General features: G+C 47.2%; 1 protein-coding gene across 1 annotated transcript in view; it reads left to right on the forward strand.

Moving 5' to 3' along the window:
• Positions 1–15,802, forward strand: part of LOC146784224 (myoferlin-like) — a 3,625,175-nt gene that overhangs the window by 2,893,631 nt on the left and 715,742 nt on the right. The window contains exon 20 of the mRNA XM_085634512.1: positions 7,041–7,132. Coding sequence (XP_085490638.1) covers positions 7,041–7,132 — 92 coding nt within the window. The remainder of the gene's footprint in view (positions 1–7,040; positions 7,133–15,802) is intronic.

The following is a 15,802-nucleotide window of genomic DNA, read 5'->3' on the forward strand; positions in this document are numbered from 1 at the left end:
GTGTGACCCTGGCGAACAGTTCAATTCGCGTTGTGTGTCTGGATCTATTTTCTGTCTGGTCAGTTGTGATTCTAAGGGTGGGATTGTTCGGTCACATGACTGTTCTGGATCAGAATGACATAGAGAGCCACGGTATGTTGTCATTCAATCCGTCTTCGTAAGTTTTAAGGCGATGGACCCACCTTTGCTCTTTTCCAAAGAGGATGCATTCTGCGTTCTCATTTTTGGTGTTGAGGGTCTCTATGACAACCCAGCTGATTTCATCAATGGAATGTTTGAGGTTGATGTAGTGGGTAATCATTTTGCTTGTTGTCCTATTGCACTTAATGTAGCTCTTGTGCTCGCAGATTCTCTGTTTTACCTTCCGGCATGTCATACCTATATATTTGAGGTTGCATGGACAGGTAATCATATAGATTGCGTGGGTTGTATTGCAATTAGTATGTTCTTTCAAGGTCCATTTCAAATCTGGTTTTAGTTGTAGGTCAAGTTCCGGGTGTTGGTTATTGATTTAATTCATGGCTTATTAGGTGGGGGACTGGTGTGGATAAGGAGATCACGGATATTTCTGGTTTGTTTATTAGCAAATCGAGGTTTTGGACATTTCAGGTTTCCAGATGTCAGGATCCACCAGTTTTTGTTAACAATCTTCTTGACTACGTTGGTTGCCGTATTGTATGTTGTGACACATGTGATTATGCTTTCATCTTGTTCTTTAACAGAGGTCTCAAGGAGGTTATCCCTGTGGTGATTTCTGGCTCTTTTCTGGCATCTCTATAGAGACCATTAGTTATAGATTCCTTACCTTAGATTTACCCCCAGGAGTCAGACTTTTTTCATAGCAGTACCACTGCGCATCGGTAGGTGGCGTTGGTCGACTCCGCGTTCGTCGTTGGTGTCATGGTTGCCGGGATGATGTTGCAGTGTCTACTTAGAAGACGCCCCTACAAGCTGACGTCAGTTCTTTCTTTTTCCGTGCCAGCCAGCGCAGATCTAGAGAGAGCTTGCCCCTTAGCTGCTTTTTGACTAATCTTTTCTGACTTTTTGTCGACGTCTTTTAAATCTTGTGACTCCTAGTGCGTGAGGGATGTCCAGCAGACGGCCCGGTTTCAAGCCTTGGGACTCCTATCACAAGTTGATGTCGGTCACGGAACTGCACCTCGTGTGTCTTTGGTGCCTGGAGCATGACCACGACTCGAAATCGTGCTCCGACTGCCCGGCCGTGAACCAGAAGTCTTTGTGGGAGCGGTCCCGAAAGCTTTTGGAGGCCAGGCAGTCTGCTCCACGCCACTTGTGGTTCCGGTCGAGGGGAAGGTTGAAGGACCGGTCGCAGAGCAATCACCACTCGTCATTGAAGACTTTGCACTCCTCGGGTAAGTCGAAGCACAAGAAGAAGGCGAAGAAGCATTGTCGCTCTTCACCTTTTCCACGTCTGTCGGCTGACACGATGCGGGACCTGGGGCGTCGTTGCTCTCTGGCTCCTTCCTCAGAGCCTGCTGGGATAGCTCTGCGCTTCCCTCCCTTTCCCGGAGCTGGAGCGTCCCCTGCCCAGCTTTGAGCTTTTTACAAAGCGCTTCACATCATCTTTGGGCATCCTGACTCTGCTGGCTCGCCTTCGGACCCTGCGGACTCAGCTGGGGGCCCTGGGCCTTCGATGCGGGCGGCTACAGCCCCGGTGCCGCATGGTCCCAATGGATCTAGGTCTGGATCCGGATCGGTGCCGGTCTAACTCATTGTACCTTCCCCGGCACCAATCCCGGTGACGCCCTCAACACCAGTTGGGCCCCTGACCGGTGTCAACCCGAGCCTCATCCCCGATGTGGACACGACGTCGGACCGATGTCGATCCACATCGATACCGGCGCTGGAGGGTACTTTTGTCCCACTGTTCATTCCTGCGTTCCCTACGTCCCTGAATGGCAGCAAGAGGAGGGTGAGGATGACTGGGAGGTGCCTATTGACCCTCTAACAGATCAACTTGAGGAACCAGACTGGAGAGAGGAGTTGGGTGATGCCAGTGGTCTGGATACCTCCCCAGACCTTGGTATGCTTTCTCCCCCTACCGTGGCTACAGAGGAGGTAGCTTCCTACGCTGTGGTGTTGCTTAGGGTGGCTTTTGCCTTAGGCCTCAAGCTTCCTACGGTGGCTGTCAGGACTAACTTCCTGACTGAGGTGCTTCAGCCAGCAGCAGCCTCTTCCAAGACCCTGCTGCCTTTTAATAAAGCCCTCACTGACATCATTCCGGGCACTTGGTCCAAGCCCAGCACAGGGGCTCATGTGGACAGGATGATTGCCCAATGCCACCACCCAGCCCCGGGTGACCCACTTTTCCTCTACCAACACCCTACCCCTGATAGCTTGATGTTCGAAGCCTCATCCTCAAAAGGCGCATTCCCTACTGCTACCCCAAATAGAGAATCCAAGAGGCTGGACCATCTTGGGAAGAAGATGTTCTCTTCCGCCAGCTTAGGACTGTGGTCGGTGAACACCACATGTCTCTTGGGCCGTTATTAACACACAGTGTGGTACCGGTCGCACAAGTGTTGCCACAGTGCCCGGAGGAGGCCCGGGCCGTGCTCACCCGCGCTGTTGCTGAGGGTCGAGGCGCAGCGAAGTTCACCACCCAGTGTGGGCTGGATACCGCCAACTCGCTTGGTAGAACAGTTTCAACATCGGTAGCCCTGAGGCACTACGCCTGGCTGAGAACATCTGGCTTCTCTGGGGATGTCCAATCTACCCTTTGGACATGCCCTTTGATGGCCGTCGCATGTTTCGTGGCAATGCGGACAATGCACTCGAGCAATTCAAGGATTCTAGGGCTACGGCCAGATACTTGGGCCCCGCAGCCACTTCTCGCCCCACACAGTCAGCCTTTCGCCCCTTCGTGCCTACAGAAGGGGTGCCCCGCCACGTTCTACCCAGAGCCACAGGGCAGCGCAAGCTACCCAGCCTCTGTGTGGCCGGGGACGTGGGACGCAGCGTTGGGGATCTGGGGGCCAGCGGGCAGGCCAGTCCACCAATGCTCCCTCTGCAGCAGCCTCCAAGCCTTTCTAGTCTGACCTTTCAGGGCCACCAGTTGCCAGTGGGCAGCAGTATCCACCATCACCTCCCCCACTGGCACAATATCACATTGGACAGGTGGGTTTTGCAAATAGTCCGAAGGGGCTACTCCCTCCCCTTTGATACTACCTCTCCCTCCATGTCACCAACACTCCATCGCTTGTCAGAGGATCATTTGGCCCTTCTCCTCCAAAAAGTTATGGCTCTCTTTGCCAAGGGAGCTATTGAACACGTCCCTGTGGCAGAAGTAGTTTGTGGTTCCTACTCCCGCTACTTCTTGGTACCCAAGAAGGACAAAGGCCTGCATCCTATCTAGACCTAAGGGATGTCAACCGCTTCCTCCAGAAGGAGAAGTTCAAGATGTTAACCTTGACTCAGGTTTTGTCTGTCCTTGACCGTGGAGACTGGATGGTAGTGTTGGACTTGCAGGACGCTTACTTTCACATCCCCGTCTTGCCTGCCCATCGACTTTACCTACGGTTCACGGTAGGCCATGACCATTTTCAGTTTACCGTACTCCCTTTAGGCCTTAACAGCGCCCCTCGGGTGTTCACGAAAGTGATGGCAGTGGTCGCAGTTCATCTGCCAAATCAGAGGTTCCAGTCTTCCACTATCTCGATGACTGGTTATTGAAGGCGGGCTCGCCCCAGGCTGTCATCTCCCACCTCCAAACTACGGCGGACCTCCTGCATTCTCTGGGGTTCACTATCAACGTGCCGAAGTCGCACCTGATTCCCTCTCAGAAGCTCCTCTTCATCGGAGCAGTTCTGGACACAGCGAAGCTTCGGGCCTATCCTCCCGAGCAGCGAGTCCGGGATATTCGGGCTATGATACCAATGTTTCAGCCTCTATCCCGGATTTCGGTGAGAATGACCCTGAGGCTGCTGGGCCTCTTGGCCTTCTGCTGGTGGATCATGCCAGATGGCACAAATGCGGGCACTGCAGTGGGACCTGAAGTTCCAGTGGGCGCAGCATCAGGGGAATCTTTCCGATGTCGTCCAGATCTCGGAGGGGGCGGCAAGTCAGTTGCAGTGGTGGCTCATGGTCCAGAATTGGGTCAGCGGCAGAACCCTCTCCCTTCCCCAACCAGAGTCTACAGTAGTGAAGGATGCGTCACTTCTGGGAGGTAGCGGCCACATGGGGGAGGCGGAGATCAGAGGCCTCTGGTCTTCGGCGGAGTCCGGGATCCACATCAACCTACTGGGTTCCGGGCGATTCGTCTTGCACTGAAAGCATCCTTTCCCTCTGTCAAAGGAAGAGTAGTGCAGGTGTTCGTGGACAACACCACTGCCATGTGGTACTGCAACAAACAAGGCGGGGTGGGGTCGTGGACCCTATGTCAAGGTGCTCTTCGCCTTTGGATGTGGCTGGAACATCACGGCATATCCCTGGTGGTGCAACACCTGGCAAGTTCCCTGAACAACAGGGCGGACAAACTCAGCCACTGGTGCATGATGGCTCATGAATAGTGTCTTCACTCGGAGGTGGTGCAAGGTCTCTTCCAGCAGTGGGGAGAGCCTTGGTTAGATCTATTCACCACCAAAAGGAACGCACAATGTCAGCAGGTCTGCTCGTTGGGAGGTTCCATGGCGGCACTCGACCTGTATGCCTTTCCGCCTGTACCACTTCTCTCCAGAGTGCTGAAGAAGATCAAGCATGACCGGGCCCAAGTAATTCTTGTGGCTCCAGACTGCGCACGAAGTGTTTGGTACCCCGAGCTCTTGAGTATGGCCATTGATCCTCCGCCCAGACTGCCTCTTCATGAGGATCTTCTGTCACAGTAGCAGGGGACAGTTCTCCACCCAAACCTGTCCAGCCTCCACCTCCTTGCATGGAGATTGAGCGGCGACAGTTGACAGCTTTTGACCTTCCTCCTGAAGTCTGTAACGTCATCTTGGCAGCCAGGCGTCTCTCCACTAAAACGGTATATGTCTGTAGATGAAACACATTTGTGGCATGGTGCACAGCAAAGGCTGTGGATCCCCTTTCTGCCCCTCTTTCAGAGGTTCTCCTCTTCATTCTTTCTTTGGCCCAGCAGGTCTCTGCTCTGGGCACTCTTAAAGGCTATCTTTCAGACATTTCTTCACCTTCCTAATCAGCCTTCTCTTTTCAAGTCCCCTATTGTAAATAGATTTTTGAAAGGCATTACTCATCTCTTTTCTCCTTCTCCTTTAGTAATGCCCCAGTGGTACTTGAATCTTGTCCTTACTTATCTTATGTGTGCTCCTTTGAGCAGCTACACAATTGTCCTCTATGTCTTCTTAGTTTTAACACTGCCTTCTTGCTTGCCATCACCTCTGCTCGCAGGGTGACTGAGCTTCAGGCTCTGTCTTCCAAACCTCCCTTTCATGCTGCCTATCCGGAAAAAGTGGTCCTTTTAACCAGGCCCTCTTTTCTGCCCAAAGTGGTTACCTCTTTCCACATAGGTCAGACCATCACATTGCCCACCTTCTTCCCGCCCCCGCACCCTTCCAAAGAATAGGAGAAACTCCACCATCTGGACCAAAAACGTGCGCTGTTCTTCTGCCTTGACCGCACTAAAGCTTTCAGGGTGGAGGATCAACTCTATTGGAGTTATATGGGCGCCAAGAAAGGTTGGGCAGTGCATAAACATACCATCTCTCGATGGGTTGTCCTATGCATCAAGATCTGCTATTTTTTGGCAAAAAAGGAACCTCCAGTAGTGTTGTGCTCCCACTCTACCAGGGCGACGGCAGCCACTACTGCTTTGGGATGTGGAGTTCCGTTGGTTGACATCTGCCAGGTAGCCACGTGGGCATCACTGCACATGCTTACAAAGCATTACTGCCTGGACAGCCAAGCCCAGAAAGATGGCTTTTTCGTCCGTTCTGTTCTCCAGGACTTCCTGGTGTGAACTTAGTTCGCAGACCCACCCCCGGGGATGATATTGCTGGGGTATCCATTTTAAGGTAAGTAATCTACAACTAATGGTCTCTTTCAGATGAACAAGTTACCCACCTTCGGTAGCGATCTATCTGTAAGAGACATACATTAGTTATAGATTCCTTATCGCCCCGCCCATTCTCCCCGTTCTGCGAACTGACTTCTAGGGATAGGGACTCCCTTACAGGGCCCTAGTTTTGTGCACCAGTGGTCAGTGTCTTGCATGGCTCTGCGCTTCTGGTGTGGAAAGTTGTGTCAAAACTGACGTCAGCGTGCAGGGGCGGCGTCTAAGTAGACACTGTGACGTTATCCTGGCGACCACGACGCCAACGCTGAATGCAGAGTCGACCGACGCCACCTACCGACGCGCATGGGTAATGGTACGAAAACATTTCTCCAGATCCAGTCTGACGCCTGGGGGTAATTCTAAGGTAAGGAATCTATAACTAATGTATGTCTCTTACAAATACATCATTACCGAAGGTAAGTAACTTGTTCTATTGCTAATGTATGTCTCTTAGAGATTCATCGTCACTGAAGGTAAGTAACATTACCTGTGTACAAACCTGTAAATAGGCTTCATAACCGTGCAAAGCAATGTTGTGTCTCTCTTGTTCTTCTGTGCTGTCCCTGGTGCGTAGGGCTATTACTTCTCTATGTTGCAACCTCCTCTAATTCTATTAGTTTTCTGTTGATGCTCTACCCTCTTGCTGGAAGAACATTTATGTCTGACTTGTTTGTATGCAATTAACTTTGTTGTCTGTTTACCAGGGGAAATCCAAAAAGAGATATGTACAAGTAAGATAAAACACTATGTTTAGGTAAGTAGAATTTTATATTTGGAACAGATATGTTTTATTTATGTAAATAAGTGTTCCAGGTTACATATTTATCTAGATAATCAGTGTTTATGGACAAGGGAGCTACCTATGACGGAGAACTGGTATTGCAGATAAGCAACCTTTTCCCTTTGTCAATCATAATCCTCTGGAGATAACTTGAAGGAACATTTCAAATCGGACACCCAGAAATGCCTGTCATATGAATATCTTGTTTTTGTGTTATTTTCCCCACAGTGTGACCCCTACATCTACATCTCCATCGGACGAAAAATCTTGGACGACAGAGATCAATACATACCTGCAACATTAAATCCTGATTTTGGCAGGTGAGTCAGAGAAGAACTGTGAAACCTATCACCAATGTCCAGGGGTTCCTGTACTATTATCACCTCAAACTGAAAACCAAGTTCACCCTTTTCAATAATTGAATCTCAATATATAGGTGGCTGAAGGGGCCAAGGTTCCTTCGCAAAAATGATTTGAAATGAAAACACAGAACTAAATAATAAGTATAGTAACAGTCAATAAATCATTGCATGAGTTACGAGGGTGAGCAAGCTTTTTTTTCCAGACAAACTGATTCTAAGAATGCATGCCTCGTTTCATGCCAAAAGTGGTGACACCCTGCCTACCTTCTTCTCTCTGGCTCACCCTTCCAAAGTGGATGAGAGACTCCCATCGACTGGACCCAATCAGAGCGTTATTATTCTACAAAGACAGCACCAAAGAACACCGGGTGGACGATCAACTCTTCATTGGGTTCGTCAGTGCAAAGAAAGGGAAAGCTGTGGAGGAACGTGTCAGGATTATAGCGGGAGTACGGAGGGGTCCACACACCTTTTGACAGCCTTGTGTGAATGGGAAGTGCGTACTACATTCCCCAGCAGCCCCTGGGGCGCACACAGGAGTGGCTCGGGAGGCATCCGGAAGGAAAAAAATGCCCTGATCCTAGGAACTGTGCTTGTCGTTCCTTTTCCCTAGCGGATACCTGGACCTGTCTTCTCATGTTCTGTTGACTCACTCCGTACCCCAGTCCGCATCGTTTTTCTTTCTCGCGCAGGTTCGCGCTGGATGTGTTTCATATTTTGCTCCGCTGGGCGAATCGAAGCAGAAAGCGGGGCTCCGCTTCCCATCCGCGATCATTGTCTTCGTCCTGCCAGCAGGCTTACTGGCAGTTATCTATTCCTGACCCCGTGAGCTGCCTGGAGTACTCCTAGCCTGACTATGATTTCTGGGGGAAACAGCCTTTACCACGAAGCATTTTCTACGCGTTACGTTTACAACGGTACACTTACCTCGTAAACGTCTTCACAACGCGTATTGCTTCAACGACGTCTCTAGCACGCAAGGAACGTCATCACGGAAAAACGTCTTCCTGGTCGGAAAAAAAAGCGTCAGTCCTTCGTTAGGGTCGGCGAAGACCAAAGAAAAAGGAAAAAAAAAGAAGAAAGGGTCTTGGGGGGGTCTCCCCCCCAAAAACGAAAAAGCGGGGTAAAGACAAGATAGAGGTAAGGGCAATGCGAAGAAAAAACATTTTGTTGTAACGCATGCGTGGTAAAGGCATGCGTTGCAACGGAATGCGTAGTAACGACATATATTCGATTTCTGGACCACTGCACCGGCTCCTGTTATGTAACAGAGCAATCGAGGCTTCAATAGATAAGTGACTGTTACGCTTGGTGTTTCCAGTTGTTGGTATTATTTTTGTTTTTTGTTTCTTCGAACTATGGGACTTTTTGCCTATGCTTCAATTGGTTCATGGTGCTTACTTTTGGTGACAGAGAGCCCCCAAAGCTGGACTTCCATGAACACTCGACTTTAAGAGTCAGCATACATGTTGGCAACATAATTTGCCTTGCGTTCCTTTTAGTGCAAAAAGGAGTGTCGCATACATTTGTTTATTTCAATATTAGTACTTGCTGGGATTGTAAGTATGTCTTCCTAGATAGAGAGTATCTAATCAAGAGATAAGGTACTGGTATGTTTGTGTTCTGAATGTTGTCCCCTCTCTTGCATACAGGTTTCTTCAGGTCAGGTCTGCACCCTAGGGTGTTTTTGTGTTTTTTTACATTCTGGGAGAACCAGACAGTGCTCCTGCAGCCCAGCAGTGTTTATAATTTTATTCCATCTCCCCAGTTCCCCTATGCACTGCTTATCAGAGTAGTAGAGTGGATTTCTTCTCTGTGGGACAGTGTGGAAAGGAATTGGGGGGTCCAGTGTCGAGTCTATCATCCCGCTGGTCGTTCTAGAAGGTTAGTGACTACTTGCTTGCCAAACCAGACAGAACGACAAGCTCACGTTGTTTTGCCAGCCTGGATGATGGATCCCAATGAAACGCTGTCGTCTGTTTTGGAATCCCTAACCACATTGCAGATAGAAGTGCAGGCCTTTAGGGCAGAAAATCGGGATCTGCGCAAAGAACTAGGGACCATGCTCAGGGAAGTGGCAGGGTTATCAAGAGGGGGTAAACGTGAGAGCAGTAGGGACCCCTACATTAAGGAGTGGACTCTGCCACTTCCCATACATACCGATAATGTCCCCTCAGAGTACGCTTCCTCACCAAACTAGGAAGGGGGTTCTCCTGCTACAGGGTCTTTTGCTGCAAACCATACCTCCCCTCAGTTCGTCAGCGCTACAGCTTCTCTCAACATAATACACCAGCCCCTGATACCTCTTGCTCCTCCTGAACGTTTTTTTGGGCACCCCAAAAAGTTTGGCATCTTCCTGAACCAAGTGTTGTTTACATTTCCTTTTTTTTTTTTTTTTTTTTTTTTATTCTTTTATTGCTTGCCAACAGTACAGATACAGAAAACAGAAAGGGAAGACATAGATAAAATTGCATACACCTATTCAATGGTTCAGCAAAAGACTATACCTTATATAACATTTAGAACAGGGAGAAAAAAAAGAGGAAAAAAAGAGAAAAGGACATCCATGAATTAAGCCAGAGAGAAAAAAAAAAAAAAGGGGAAAACCGGGGTCATACATTAATCTACACCTCCAGCCACTCCCGAACAGGAGCCCAAATTTTATGACCCAGCTCAGACCTCCTACCATGTCTCGAATAGATTGCAGATTCAAGACTATAGAGGGCTAATATCCGTGATCTCCAATTAAAAAATGTTGGGGCTTCTGGACTAAGCCATTGTGATGTGATACAGAGCCGGATTAAAGACATTGTTATAAACAGAAAAGCTGACAGATGTCTTGTCCTTTCAGCTGAATCACAACTAAGCATCACCATCTCTAAAGAAATATTAAGGGGAATGCTTAAGCTAGCATTAATGAAATGCTCAACATCAGATAGAAAGCCCGCTAGCTTTGGACAAAAATAAAACATGTGGGTATCATTGGCCGCCTGGAGCCCACACCTAGCACAAGAATTACCCTTGCAGCCTCCCCATTTTGAGATTTTGGCCGGAGTGTAATACAAATCGAATAGTGCCATATAGCTCTGAGTACGGAGGCTCCCAGGAATTAGGGCATAGTTTGCTAACTCCAATGACAAGCTGATATCTAGTCCAACTTTACCAAGTTTACCCTCCCACTTAATATTTTGTAATACCAAATCATCAGGGAGATTAGTTATCAAATATTGATACAAACATCCAATTCTAGCCCTTCTTCGGATCATTTCAAATAAAGTACTTTTAGCAAAAGACTTGGCATATGGTGCTGTTTTTTAACTATAAAGCTCCTGATCTGTAAATATTTAAAAAAATCATGAGTTTTAAGAGAGTACCGCCCCTTCAAAAAAGAGAAGGGGGCCATTTGTCCATCCAAGCTCAAGTCACCAATTACCACCAGCCCTAACGACTGCCACCTGTAGACAACCCGATCTTGAAAAATAGCTGGCAATAATCGGGCAGCCGAGAGCGGGGTACAGAAATTTATATTTGGAATTGCACATTTATGGCGAATTTTACGCCAGATTGAAAACATAGCCCAGATAACCTTAAATTTTGGTTTTTTGTAATAGCTCGGCTCCAAGATTCGCAAAAGGACACCCTTGGCAGTCTCGCCAAGACCCAATTCAAAAATAGTAGGTCTACAACAGATCGGTACCTCCGCCCTATCACCCAGCAATGACAACCCCATATATTGAAGCATAGCTGACCAATAATACAATAGGAGATTAGGGACTGACCATCCCCCACGCTCCCTAGAGAGACACATCCATTTTGCTGCCCTACGGGGGCGACGATACCCCCAGAGAAATCTTATACAGATTCTTTCAGCCCTCACCATGCTTTGGTGTGAAAGCTCCAATGGAATAGTGCGAAATAAGTATAAAAACTTTGGGAGGACCATCATCTTCAGGACATTGCATCGCCCAAAGAGTGAGAGGTGTAAGTTATCCAATCTTTTCAACTTAAGATTAACTGAATCAATAACCGGAAGTAAATTTAAATCTGGAATACTATCAACTTGGGCAGTAATTTTAACCCCTAAATATGTTGCATCAGGAACCAAGGGAACTTGAGAGGGGCTCATATTCCGGGTTTGAATGACCTGTGTTTTTGAAACATTAAGTTTATAACTTGATAACTGTCCGAACTGTTCTGCTAGAGTTTTTAAGGCAGGAAAGGCAAGTGCAACATTGCTGGTTAGAACCACTATATCATCAGCGTAAGCCAGCGTCTTAAACTCTACACCACTGACCTTAACCGGAATAATATCAAGAGCAGCTTCGATCTTACCCAGAAAGGGGTCGATATACATAGCGAACAGCAGGGGTGAACAGGGGCACCCCTGCCTAGTGCCCCCTACTAATTTCAATAGGTGCTGAAACGGCCCCTGAAATTCGGAGATTTGCTACTGGGGAGGTATATAGTGATTGAATAGCCTGCACAAATTTAGTGCTAAACCCCTTCCAGCGGAGGACTGCCCATAGAAAGCCCCAGGCGACCCTGTCGAATGCCTTTTCGGCATCCAACAGGATCACTCCGAGGGGGGATTCTGTTGTTTGAGCCCAGTCCAACAATGCAATCACCCTCCGGATATGATCAGCTGTGTCCCTAGCTGGAATAAAGCCATGCTGACGCAATGATACCAGCGGAGTGATTACCAACGCCAATCTAGTTGATAACATTTTGGAATAGATTTTGCTGTCAGTATTTATCAAGGAGATCGGTCGATACGAAGCGGGGTTTAGTTCTGGCTTATCTTTTTTTTTAAATAGGACAATGGTCGTTTGATGCCAGGAGTCTGGTACAATACCCCCTTGTGCTGCCCTAAAGACTGACAAAATATCCTGACGAATCTCCCCAGAAAATACCCTATACACTTCTAGCGGAATTGCATCTGGGCCTGCAGCCTTACCATTGGCCAATGAATTAATAGCTAGCTCAACCTCCTCCCACTCTATTGGAGCAGACAAAGTTCCATTTTGCTGAGCTGTAACTTGGAGGGTGTCCAGATCCTGAAAAAAATCCCCAACATCGGAATATTTAAAAGAGCTGGGGCTGGAGCTTTCCTCTGTATAAAGGAGAGTGTAAAACTTATGAAAAACATCCATGACACCCTCCTCTTTATCATAAATGCGGCCCTGATCGTCTTGAATTCTATTAATTCGGTTAGCGAGGCTCTTCTGCTGAAGCCGTTTGGCCAGGATCTTGCCGGAGTTTTCACCGTATTCATAAAGCATTGATCGAAATTGTAAATACTTAGCAGCTAGCTCTTGCCCAAAAAAATCCAAAAGTTTGGACTTAATTATTGCAACTGATTGCTGGCTCTGGCTAGTATCAAGCCCCATCTTGATCATGTGTGTTAACTCCACCTCTGCTACCCTAAGCTCCTCAATACGCCCATTAATTTGTGAATGAATAGTTTTTCGCCTGAAAGCTGCAAAGCTCTTGGTTTCACCACGGATTGCAGCCTTAAGTGTATCCCACACTATACCATTTGAGACGGTCCCCCTATTGATATTTAAAAATTCAGTCATCCACTTCCTCATATGATCCCGATAATCCTGTTCTAACAATAATTTCCTTTCAAAAGTCCAAGCCCTAGGGACTCTTGATGAACATATAAAAGGACATAGTACTATCAGAGGATTATGGTCAGAGAGAATTCTTGGGGGGGCAGAAATGGATGCGAATTCTGCTAACTGATCTGAAATAAAAAAAATAGTCTAAACGGACCATTTTATTATGTGGAGCGGAAAAGTATGTATACCCATCTTGATCCTTATTATGGTGGGTCCAGAGGTCAATTAAGCAATGTTCTTGTATAAGCGCCTGGAGAGCCCTAAAAACCCTGGGTTTCCGACCAAAATATTTGAGTGTACTGCCTATATTAAAATCGCTTGACAGATTGATATTTAAATCGCCGGAAAAACAGATAGGGTGTGGCCATAATGCTAGTTCTACATTTAAAAAATTTAAGACCTCCGGATCGTCCAGGTTTGACCCATAAACAGTGCAAATGGTTAGTGGTCGATTATTTATTACCAATTCAGCTATTGCCCATCTGCCAACACTGGATTGGCTAGACTTCCTACAGATTCCCACACCACGTTTCAGCAAAATAGCAACACCCCTTATCATAGATGATTGACGGGAACAGCAAACTAAATCGAAGCCAGGAATCTTCAAATACTCCTGTTTGTCCCAAGGTACATGCGTCTCTTGTAAAAAAAGTATATCTATCTGCATAGTCAAAACAATTTTAGAAAACAAAGCCCTTTTTTTTAGGATTATTAAGGCCACATATGTTCCAAGAACATAATCTTAGTTTACCCAGCCCCATTTGAATTCATAAGGAAACCATCTCTATAACAAAACAAGATAACCATTTTAACCATTTTAATCCAGCCAACTGAAAAAATACAATAACTAAGAATGACAAAATAACCATACATGCCATGACTGAAGTTCTCAATCAAGCATTTAAGAAACCCCCATCCCTCCCCATCCCCATCCCGAGCACCCTCACCCCCAACCCTCCCTACAGCAACCCCACCCTGACCCTGAAACCCCTCCCCAAACCCCTCGCCCCCCTTATTAGGCAACAGGACTGAGTCCTTGTGATGGAGGAAGCTGGCTACCTTCCCCCGCTCTCCCCTGGCCTTGAGCTAGAGACTCCCAGAATCCCACAGTACCCATTAATTACTCAAGGATATACTGAAAAAAGAAAGAGAAAGAGGGATACAATAAACAGGTAGCGAAAAGCCTAGTCTACAATAGCCTATAATAGGCGAAAATTGTATCCTTATATCCTTATATCCTTACATCCTTAAATCCTTACAAAAGACAGAAATAGCTTATCTTTGAGAGACTGAACTCCCAAAGCAAAAAATCCACTCTCAAAAAAAGAAAGATAAAAAAACCAGAAAGCATCCCAACACAAACATAGGCATAGGCAGAAAAAGAGAAACTAAATTGAATTTAAGAATTCCTTAGCTTGAATTTCGGAGGTGAGAAATTTTGTCTGGCCCTGATGCAAGATTTTCAGTTTAGACGGAAAGAGCAAAAAAGCTTGCGCCCCTTTCAACTGAAAAGGCGTTATTAACTGTCGAAGTTGCCAGCGTAGCTCTACAGTTGCTGGGCAGAAATCTGGCCTAACAAAAAATTCACAGCCTTTGCCAGCCCTCTTTCTATCTGGTCTGGCCAGATCATAAATCCTCTCCCTAGCTAAGAAATTATTCAGGCAGATCAATATGGCACGAGGCTTTCCCAAGGACTGCGCAGCTCCCCGTTTTGGCTTGAATGGAGAACGATGAGCGCGTTGAACTTCAGATCGCCAGTCCCACTGTGTCACATCGGGAAAAGCCTCAGTAAATAGTTCCACAACAAACTGCCTCGCGTCTGCTCCTTCACATCCCTCTGGAACCCCAAAAATTCTAAGGTTATTTCTCCTTGCTCTGTTTTCCAAATCCGTAAGCTTCCAAAGGACATCCTCCCTCTGAGTTTTAATAAGATCTGTAAGACCCTTCTGTGTAGCAAGATCGTCTTCTAATGTAGATATCCTTTCCTCAGCCTCGGTGATCCTAGATGCAATATCAGAGCATGTTTTAGCCACTCTGCGAATTGAATTTTGAACTCTCCGATTCGCTCCCTGGTTTCGTATACTCTCCTGGCGAGTCTCTTCACGATGAGTCATGATTGTTTGATATATAATTGAGAGTGTCATCTCCCCAGGAGGTGGCTGAGAAGAATCAACCATCTTAGCTGACCCCGAATCAGTAGGATTGCTTACTAATCCAGATGAGAAAGAATAGTCCCAGGCAAGTGGGTCCGGATTGGCACTAGACAGGAGGGCCGTCTTTTCTCTTTCGGCTTTACGGACTGTGCGAGAACCACTAAGTGAGAGCTCTGGTCTTGAAACTTCGTTAATTTGAAAATCCCCGTAGTCACTATCAACGTCATCATCCGTCCATTCCTTGTCAAGGCATTCCTCCTCTACGGAAGCTGAATGATCAGACAGGGAGTAAAATTTATCTCCCCCCTCTAAATCTCTTAGGTTTCCATTGTGCAGAGGCTGAGCAGCACATTGTGTTTCAAAATCAGTAATAGGATTCGTTTTAGAGGAGAGCTCAGCCATGGTTTGCAAAAGAGCCCCATCAGCAGCATTTGGTGAGTTCAGGACCACAGTTCCCACAATTCCACTGAGTGGGGTTGAAGGTGCTGATAGTCCTTTGTTATTGGGGGCAGGCTGGGGAAGTTTATTAACTTTCAAAACATTCTCTCCCCCCTCGGAACTGATTGCCTCAGCAGATGTGACCCCCGCACTGGAGAGGATTGAGTCAAAAGAAGAAGCATCGTCTATCTTTCCACTTGACCCACTTTCCAACAGATTCACAGATAGCGATTGAGATGCAGGCTCCGAGGTCAGCTGTCCGCGTTTGTTCTTCGGCGGAAGATGGGGAGTTTTCCCTTTGGTAATCTGAGTTTTGAAGAGCGCAGGAATCGAGAGTCTTGGTTTAACCGCTTGGGTACTGGCTGCATCAATAGCGGTCGCAGCGGGTGTAGGGGCACTGTCATGGAGAATTGGGG

Source organism: Triturus cristatus, chromosome 11 (genome assembly GCF_964204655.1).
Source record: "Triturus cristatus chromosome 11, aTriCri1.1, whole genome shotgun sequence".
Classification (NCBI taxonomy): domain Eukaryota; kingdom Metazoa; phylum Chordata; class Amphibia; order Caudata; family Salamandridae; genus Triturus; species Triturus cristatus.